Source organism: Apium graveolens, chromosome 7, assembly GCF_009905375.1.
Source record: "Apium graveolens cultivar Ventura chromosome 7, ASM990537v1, whole genome shotgun sequence".
In the NCBI taxonomy this organism is placed as follows: domain Eukaryota; kingdom Viridiplantae; phylum Streptophyta; class Magnoliopsida; order Apiales; family Apiaceae; genus Apium; species Apium graveolens.
This window is the reverse complement of record NC_133653.1, coordinates 2226228-2236449: the sequence shown is the minus strand read 5'-3', so window position 1 is coordinate 2236449 and position 10222 is coordinate 2226228. Positions and strand designations below refer to the sequence as shown.

At 36.1% G+C, this 10222-nt stretch overlaps 1 protein-coding gene across 5 annotated transcripts; it reads right to left on the bottom strand.

The window, feature by feature from the left end:
- Positions 1 to 1848: 1848 nt before the first annotated feature.
- On the bottom strand, positions 1849 to 7559 carry LOC141675232 (receptor-like protein 6). Of its 5 annotated transcripts, XM_074481942.1 has the most exons (5): positions 3763 to 7559; positions 3553 to 3615; positions 3412 to 3466; positions 3083 to 3224; positions 1849 to 2233 (listed from the first exon to the last, which is right to left on the bottom strand). In XM_074481942.1, the coding sequence occupies exon 1, from the start codon at positions 7488 to 7490 to the stop codon at positions 4608 to 4610; it is 2883 nt and encodes a 960-aa protein (XP_074338043.1). In that variant the 5' UTR covers positions 7491 to 7559; the 3' UTR covers positions 1849 to 2233; positions 3083 to 3224; positions 3412 to 3466; positions 3553 to 3615; positions 3763 to 4607. The 5 variants fall into 5 exon arrangements, with proteins under 5 accessions (XP_074338043.1, XP_074338042.1, XP_074338044.1 ...); XM_074481941.1 differs by having other exon boundaries at positions 1849 to 3224; XM_074481943.1 differs by having other exon boundaries at positions 1849 to 3224; positions 3416 to 3466.
- Positions 7560 to 10222: the final 2663 nt, after the last annotated feature.

Sequence of the window (10222 nt, the reverse complement as noted above, 5' to 3'; positions counted from 1 at the left end):
CCTCTTATCCACCGGACAGGCCAAGTTCATCAAAAGTTGATGCACTCTCTACTTCCCTAAAGTGCATGTTTTGGATACAGCCTAAAATATAATATTAAGCATCAAATAAAAATATATGTTTCGAATTAAGTCCCTAATATTAGCATCAAATGTCATATTCATTAAAGAAAGGATCAGAATACAAGCAAATTGTAGGAGTACTGATATTCAAGTTTTGCTCCATAGGACTTAAAGAAGCAACAAGGTTGTGTTGGAAGAAGATGATCATCACAATGATTGCGAAATAACTGGTGATGAAATTACTCATTATCATTTGGCTTTAAAAATTTTGGTGGAGCGATAGTTTGGTAATTTTATCAAGTAAAATGCGAATGTTCTTTGCAGAAAGTAATTAGTCTATCTATGTACTAATAATATGTGGTAAGCAATAGAAGCACTTTTGGGAGACATCCTTCAACAAAAATACAAAATCAGTAGGTCACGTAGAAACATCCTTGAGAATTCAATTCTTCAGTAATCAGTAGGTCATATTATTATGTTGGGTGCAGTAGGAGCAAGAGAGGACGAAGACTTTGAGAACTAGCTGGTAGTGTTAGTCTGATGCATGTGTATGTGTTAGGAGTATGTTAAAATTTATCTACAAGTGTCCATGCAGAGGAGGTCATTTCAGACAGCTGAGAGTCTTCTGTCCAAAGTCTTAAATGTGGAGGGCATTGACGAGGACGAAGACTTTGAGAATCTTTTATAGCTACTTTTTAAAGCTCAGTGGAGCTTCCAGGAAAGCAAAGAAATCATGCAATCTTTCAGAATAAATTTATGTGCATTAAATTGTAAGAAGAATAAGTTGGAAAAAGGATTATGTTATCGGATGAACTCTGTCACGTTTAATACAAGTAAAAAGGATTATCTTCTTGCTCAGCCTAGATAACCAATATGGGTTTGTCATTTGGAGTTGGAATGTAATTTCAAGGTAAGGAAAGATACAGTGACTTCTCTACATCTTAAATGCAAAGTACCAGCTAACATGGAAGTTGAGAGTCTATTCTTAAAAAATAGTATTTTTGAACATCCATGAAATTAGTCTGTCTACAAATTATGGGAGTGTTAAGTACTTTTAAATAATCCAGGTAACCTCTTGAGTTGAGATCGTAATTGTATAAGGAAAACTATCAGTGTAACATATTAATGCATAGTACATTAAGTGGGAGTTGCTTGTTCCAATTGAGTTGATGCAGAGAGGTCATTTATACTAGCGGTTAGTTTTTTCTCTGATGCATGTATACTGGGGTCCGATCCGACCCTGCTTGTCCAAAAGAGTACATGTTGAGGGGTCAGTGTAGATGCATTGTAGACCGTCTCCTAATATGTGGAACAGAAGCTCATTTAGAGCAGTTAAAACAAAGACGGAGACTTTAAGAATCCGAAGATGATTGGATGCAACTTCCAGAATAAGAAAGAATTAATGAAGTCTTATGAACTTACTTAAGCTAGACATGATCTTGTAGCGATGTTGGATAAATTGAACATCCTCCACATGAAAATAGTTGGTCTACTGTGCATGCTTTTATAACAGGTAGCATGTACCTAAAAATTACATATTATTACCATTCTGTAAGTACCAGGTCTGACCACCTGACCAATATCAGTGAAGTTAAAAATATCCTCCAAAATCAATATTCAAGCTTAGCTTAAACTTGAATAATGCAGTTTTTTACTCGTCGGGACTTCAAGCTTAACAAAGTGTTGTTGCAAGAAGATGATCACCACAATGATAGTGAAATTTCTCATTTTCATTTTGGCTTAAAAATTTTGGTGGAGTGATAGTTTGTAAAACACTGTACTTTGAGGTGATATTAATATTATTTTATTCATACCTTCGATTTCAATAAGTATTACAATTTATAGGGCTACAATAGAAGCACTCTTAGAGGAGTAGAAGACGAAGACCAAGATTTTGTTGGAATTAATCTAAACAAATAAATCAGCTGGTCACTAAGGTATTGAGTAAGAGTAGGACTCCAGAGTTGTTAGGATGTGTAGTCAGGAGAATAAGTCGTGGAACTACAACTGAACTATGATCAGCATCAGAGTTTCTTTTCTGAACCAACATTCCCCCTGGCCTCATTTCCAAAGGAGCATATCCCTCCAGACCAACGCCTCCAACCGCGGTAATTCCTCGTGCTGGAGTGAATACTCCAGTAGGCTTGCTCTTCATGTTCATCGTCTCGAAAGTCTATTTATAGAACTAGATAACTTAAGAAATGATGGTTCAAGAACTTAAGGTGGAAGCTAGAGAAGGAAACCCAAGAATAAAGAAAGAACCAAACTTGTGACCCACATAGTCAGAACCTCAACAGCAACACACACATGTTTGCATTTGATTACAAGCTAGCACACCAAACTAGCTATAGGCTACTTTAGAAGAGAATGAAATGCCTCACAATTGTCTGATGATGAGGAATGGACAGAGAGGAATATTGTTTAGAATGTGTACTTGAACCATCTATATATAATGAGAATACTTGCATTTTTTTAAATTTTCTCTCTTTTTCTTGCTTTTTGGTGTTGAAAGTATATAGATGCCTTCGATTATGTCGACCTTAATGCAGCACAGGCATGTATTTGTACATTGATTACAGAACCTCAGAACCTCATATGCCGACAAAGTCCCACAAATACACAATGTGCTGGTCTTCAATGTATATGCCCTTTCTCTTGGAATACATATAAATAGACTTCTCATCAATACATCAAAGCAAAGAAAAAAAGAGGGTTTTTTTCAGTTCTCCTCTGGATGGCTTAGTAGTGTGTGCAAAATCATTATCCGAATAAATTTACCCTATCAGGACTTGTCTTTACGGATATTTTAATGAAAAAATAATTCAGATTGTGATAAAATTATTGAAGTTGCTCATTTTGATCTAAATAAGTATACAGCTCTACAAAATTGCACATTGGGCCTTGTTCATTGAAATGAGAATTTTTAACAGAATAGACAGACAAGGCAATATGACTTGGAGAAGAGCACTATAATTTGCAAATCTCAATTCAATGACATTAGGATGCAAAATTGTATCTCTACCTCATTCTTCTTTCTGAGTTTTTGTTCTAGCAGGTTTCACCGGGTTGATAATCTTTCCAAGAGTGACCAATGTTACGGGAACAATGGTTGCAATGAAGTATACACTCTTGTATGCTATGAGTGTTTCATGCAGGCTTAGTACCTGTAATTAACGAGCCAAAAAGATATATATTAATCTCATAATTATATTAGTTGGTGTTTTCTGCAATCAATTTTTTTTTGGTCTCACATATTCTGCCAAACTGCGAATATATGAAAGACTTACTAAGAAATTGATGCATGAGCAGTTAAGAACTCTAAGTGTATACAAGAAGTTCATGAACACAAACCTACTCTTAGTGTTAGCCATTTTTGGAAGAACAGATTGCTGCCACCTGTAAATGACTGCGAAAGACATAGAAGTTAGTATTCTAATAGAAAAATGCCTATTTTTCTTATCACAATACGAACTATGGGTGCCTGCTTGCTACCTCTTGAACCAGAAATCATCAAAACTTTCTGAACGAAGAATATAACTATCCAGGATAGAGACCCTGTTACAGGGAAATGAACAACTCAATCAGTCAGATTAATCAAGTAAAATTTGACAATTAAGTACATAGGATAAACAGTTCAATGAACAAGCTTTATAGAGCAAATACTACAACATAAACTTTTTCTTAAGAGGAAGAAGAGCCTACATTCAGGTTATACGGATACATTTAGGATGATCGAGAAAGTGATGATGTCTTTTAGGAAGCACCATGCTACCAATCCTCCCCTTCTTGGTTTATTGTCATATCAGATAAAAGATTTATGTGGGAACAACTTACATGCAATAGAGCACTGACAGTCAGCAACCGGAAGAAACCAGGTTTCTTCCCCTTCTGAACGAGTCTTTCATAAACATCTAGAGAAAAATAAAAGCATTAAAACACACATATATGTTTAATCATGCTTGAATGTAATCCTCCTGCATCAGAGAGGAATTGCTCCACCAGATCGCTGAATGATTTATCAGGATCTGAAAACAATGGAATCAAATAAGCAACAAGAAAATAAGTACACATATGAAAAAAAGAGGTGCAAATAAGCACGGTCCCATTTGGGTTTGGGTGGTGAAGAATCTGTCCATCCACTGAAACCCAGACCAGAAATAATGATAGAAGATTCCAAAATGGACCAAATGAAATAGTATTTCCAACGTGTACTAAAGGCAACCATATATTGGTAATACATTCGTTTCCAGAAGCCCCATTCTTGATACACAGGTTCAGTAAAACGAGTCAGTGGGAACCGTGGTACAAGGTATAAGTACAAAACCATGCATATGGCAGCTTGGAGAATTGCTCTGAGTGCTGGTGAATATGGATATGACTATATGATGATTGCCTCTCATCTGAAGGCGTCCAAATCTAATTGTGAAGAATAAAGAAAACGGGCTTATAAAAACATAAATACAGTACAATATCTTCGATAAACTGAAAAAACCTGAATTACATGGGATGACGGTTGACATAACATACACATCGAAACAACACTTTATTTATCTCCATTTAATCTCCATCCTCCTGACCTTGAGGCCCAATTCCCTGGCAATGATTCCAGCAAACCATTTTGGTTTTCTAGCTAGCAACATCAAGTATCCAGCAATAAATGCAGGCACCACTCCACAGACGTATCCAATCACCACAGCTTCCCATGTAAAACCACCAAAAAAGTAATCATCATCCTCCTCTTCATCTTCTTCTTGCGTCACATTATCATGTCCGCACTTTTTGGACAATGGTTTTCCACACAGTCCCAAGTTACCAACATAGCTGTCAATTTCAAATGTGTTGAATTGAAAACCTTGTGGAATATGACCTCGAAGTTTGTTGTAGGAAAGATTTAGAAGTGCAAGCGAATATAAACCAGTGAGTTGCCCTGGAATTTCTCCTTCAAGTTGGTTGGATGAGAGGTCTAGTGATTCCAACACTGTCAAATTTGCAATAGAAGGTGGTATGTGGCCTGTGAGATGATTGTGAGAAAGATTGAGAAATCTGAGTGACAATAGATTTCCAGTGTATTCAGAAATCTTCCCTTCAAAATTGTTTTTTGATAGATCTATGGTTGTGAATACAGTTAAAATTCTGTTTAACTGAATCTCATGGCCTTTTATCACCAGATTGGTGGAATCACTGTAATACTGCCGCTCCATATAACTTCGCTTTATTTTATTCACTTCTCCATTCATCATAGCCTTGAAGTTTCTGAAATAGATTACTGGCAGTGGACCCGAAAACTCATTGCACGACAGATCAATGATTCTTAAGCTATGAAATGGGTGTTCAACCTTAGAAATCGTGTTCATAATGCCATGAAACTTATTTGATTTCAGCACAAGAACTTGGAGATTAGGAAGAACTTCCAAATATTGCGGGAATGTATCACTTATTTGATTATTTCCAAGATCAAGAACTCGTAAACTATTAAATTCAACAAAAGAAGAAGGAACTCTTCCTTCTAATTTATTTCCGTTCAAATTTATAGTTTCCAGAGAACGGAAATTCGATAAGTTTGCTGGAAGGCTCCCCTGAATGTTATTCATCCGTAGATCAAACACCGAAAGGCTGGTCAATTGTGTTCCACAACTTGGGAGTACACCACTCAACTTGTTATGAGACAAATTGAGTACCTCAAGAGAGCTTGAATTACAGATCAAGTCGGGTAATGAGCCATTAAGCTCATTGTGCTGGAGATCAAGCAACTTTATACTATTCCAAGGTAGTTGCTCAAGACCACCTGTTAGCCTGTTGTGAGAAATATTCAGATAAGACGTCACTGAATACACTGACCTTACTGAACCCACTGATCCAATCCAATCAGGAATTTCCCCTTCAATATCATTGTTTGATAGGTCTACATAATCCAATGAGATCTCTGCATCTTTTGAAAAGTGTGGGAACTCTTTCATGTTGCAAGATGACAATCCCAATGTGGAAAGTGTAGGAGGGAGTGGGCTCATAGATGTGCTTCTGACTGAGAGAAAATGGTTATGAGAAAGACCAAGATATTGGAGGGATTCAAGGGGTGAAAACATACTCATGTTCAAAACACCACTGAAATTGTTTGATGATAAGTCAAGGTAAGTGAGGTTCACAAGTTGAGAAATTGATTGTGGAATGGATCCACTAAAATTGTTAGAATTCAGGTATAAATTTGCTAAATGTGTTAAAATTGGGCCATTGAGATTATTGTTATTGAGGCCCAAGTAAGTAAGCTGAACAAGGTTCCCTATGGATCTGGGTATCGGCCCAGATAAATTACAAAATTGGAGGTTTAAACTAACCAATGACTCTAGATATCCTAATGATCTCGGTATACCTCCGCTATTGAAATTTATCCTAGAAAGAGAAAGGTGTTGGAGAGTAGCACTACTTCCCCACTTAACTTTGGGTAATACTGCTTGTAAATAGTCATTAAATCTCAGGTCTAGAAGCTCTAAGTTGGGAAGGTGGAAAACCTCTTGGGGTAATACTCCGTGTAAACCGGTATACTCAAGGTTAAGAACCCTAAAAGAAGTAGATAAATTGAAGGGTAAAACAGAGGAGATGTTAACCCATTGAAGATTAAGCACTCTCAGTTGAGTTAAATTCTGTAAGAGTGATTCGAACACTTCATCTTCGAGTTTAACACCATCATTAAAACTGAGATCAAGTGAGACCAGTTTATGCAAATGAGAGATTCCCGAGGGAACTCCATATAAACCAGTATACCCAAGGTTAAGAACTTCTAGGGAAGAAGACAAATTAAAGGGTAAAACAGAGGAGATGTTAACCCATTTAAGATTAAGCACTCTTAGTTGAGTTAAATTCTGTAATAGTGACTTAAACACTTCAGCTTCAAGTTTAGCATTATAGTTGAGGCTGAGATCAAGTGAGAGCAGTTTGTGCAAATGAGAGATTCCTGAGGGAACTCTCCCTGAAAACCAAGTACGAGAGAGGTTGAGATGTGTCAAACCTTTTGCAAAGAAACCGAATTCTTGAGGGAACTCGTTGGAGAGGGAAAAGTTGTTCTGAGAAAGGTTGAGGAACCGGAGACGAGAGAGCTGGAAGAGAGTGCTGTTAGGAAGAATGGCTCCTTCCAGCCCACTGCAACTTAAATCCAAACCGATCACGTCCCCTGTCTTGTGGTCGCAGGTAACTCCGTCCCAGATGCAGTAATCAGAACTCATGCTCCAGTTCATCGTCTTTGGATGCGAATGAATACTATATTCACTGTCGTCGTAACTTAAAGATGTAGAGGTACTGATATTGAAGCTTTGCTTAAAGTGGAATAATGCAGTTTTTTGCTCTTCGGGACTTAAAGAAGCAGCAAGGTGGTGTTGCAAGAAGATGATCATCACAATGATTGCGATGTAACTCGTGATGAAAGTACTCATTATCATTTTGGCTTTAAAAATTTTGGTGGAGGAATAGTTTGTAAAATATTGTAGTTTGAGGTGATATTTATATTAGTTTCATTATAAATTATGTGGACTGCAATAGAAGCACTTTAAGAATCGAATGATGATGGAAATAAGTCTTTGGAGCTACTTTGAAGCTGGAATGCAATTTCAGGAAAAGGTAATGAAACTTCTAGGAAATCTCTCAAACTTTGTTTCTTCAATTAAACCAATTCGATCAACATCTAGTTCAACTTCATAATGTTTTTATCAAACTTAGGTAAACTTTGAGATATGTAGCCAAATTCTTTTGTTCATAATCTTAATTTTTGTTCTCGTTAAAAATCTTAATTACTTTAATCCAAAATAACCCTATGCAGTTTGTTTTTTATTAAACCATACAATGCATAATGAATTAGCTACGAGATGCATGTTTAGAGTCCATGCAGGGGTTATTTTTTTAAAAACTTCAAGTCAGTCTCCTGATCGGCGGGTTCTGATTACTAGACTGGATCTGCAGACTGCAACAAAAGCACTTCTAGAGCAGTAAAGGACAACTACCAGCACTCCGAGAATGAAATGATGATAAAAATGAGAGTCTCCGGTAACTACTTAAAACTTAGAAGCTGCAATGCAATTTCAAGAAAATGAAAGAATTAAAGAAATTTTCTGAACTCTCTTATCAAACCTTCTTTTCATCAAGCAAAACCAATATAATTTCTACATGTTCCTCTTCAGGATTCGCTTGTCAGTCTTTAGCTTATTACTTCTTTTTATTTTCCAGACATATAATACTCAGCATTTACAAAAGGTTCCAAATAAATTATAGGAATACAGCACTGATCGTTCTAAATTTTCTGATTTAAATGAACTTAACTAAGATGTATAGTATTACTGTCCAACCCTGCTTGTTCATACATTAGGTGAGGTGCAATAGGAGCACCCTGTTCTTTTGTTTGATGTATTTGTATAGACTTTAGGTGCGAGTTAGAATTCATGATGTGGATGTATTTGTATATGAGCACTTTTAAAGAGCATTAGAAGGTAGACGACTAAGATTTGAGCATAATTGTCACATTTAAAGCGGTAGAACACCGGGGGCAACTATAGACACCAGCTCTAAAGTTGGATGTGACAAAGACCAAAACTTGAAGTAAACCAAGTCAAGTCATCTCTAAAGTTGTGATAATGTGTAGGGATGGATGAAGACGAAGACTTTGAGAAGTCTTTTAGAGCTACTTTCTAAGGCTCAGTGCAGCTTCCAGGAAAGCAAAGAAATTATGCAATGTTTTAGTATAAATTTATGTCTATTAAATATAAGAAGAATAAGTTGGAAAAAGGATAATTTTCTCAAATGAACTGTGGCAAGTTTAATACAGGTACAAAATTTAAGATACAGAAAACTTGACCTGTGATGCTCCCTGAATAGTTTCCTGCATACGGATAACATTGCCCCAGACTTCCGATTATGCTAAGAGATGCTTCAGATTTACTTCCTAATAAAACCTTTGGCACTAAACTTCCTAATTATTAGCTTATCACTTTTTCTTCTCCAGAATTATGAATTCAATATCTAATTAAGGTTACAAATAAATTATAGGAATACCACTGATCATTCTAAATTTTCTGATTTAACTGAACTTGGCTGGCACTTGCAGTAAAACTGACCTACTGTAACTTAACACTCCCATAATTAGTAGACAGACAGACTAATTTCATGGATATTGATAGACTCTCAACTGCATATGCTTATTTCTCAATTTGAAGATGAAATGCAATTTCAAGTAACTGAATTAATGACATTTTGTCAATTTTCTTAAACCTTGAACTTTTAATGTCATATTAGACTTCAACAATCTAGGTAGATCGATAAGTTATTACATGAAGGGCAACTTTGTTCCGTGTTAAGATACAAATAGCTTGGAAAATTCTTCGAGGAGCCGAAGAAACTAACATAAACTCTTGGAAAAGATTCTACATTACAAAGTGACCATTCATGCAGAGGGGTCTTTTTAGATTCTAGATTATAATTACTCCAGAGTGCAAAGACAAAGAGCAAGACTTTGACAATTGAAAGTTGATGATTAATGCAAATTGAAAGAGTCTTTTAGAGTGGATTTTGGAGCTGGAATGTTCAAGAACGGGACATAAATAATGCAGTTCCTAAACTTTCTTGAACTTTTGTGTGTTCATGTAAACAATTTAATTTGGAACATGAGGTAATATTCCCAGGTCTGATCTCTACAATTTATTTTCTACCTTTCAGATATTATAGGATGACAGTAAAAGATAAAGACCAAGACATTGAGAACCGGAAGATGATGCAAATGTAAGTCGTGTTTTTAGTTTCTCATATCTGAAAGTCATTTCCACATGCATGTATAAGTCTAGTTCGTCCATGGCTGCTGTACATCTTGCTTCATAAGATTCCATGCAGAGGGCTCATTTTAGATATATTATAAATTGTAATAGAAGCATTTTTAAGGAAAATAAGATGAAGACTTGGAGAATAAAAAGATGATGTGAAATGAGTCCTTTAGATAAATTACAGCATGTTGTATACATTACAACGAAGACGGAGACTTTTTCTTTTCTCTCCATACTTTATCACTTTGATCCGGCACGAACTTGACAGTGGTGGCATGATTGTCCAGAAGTTGATGTTTGGGTCAGTCAAGTGGCAAATGGATTTAATACGGCAGTTGGACTTAGTCTTCACTTCCAAATTGATGTAC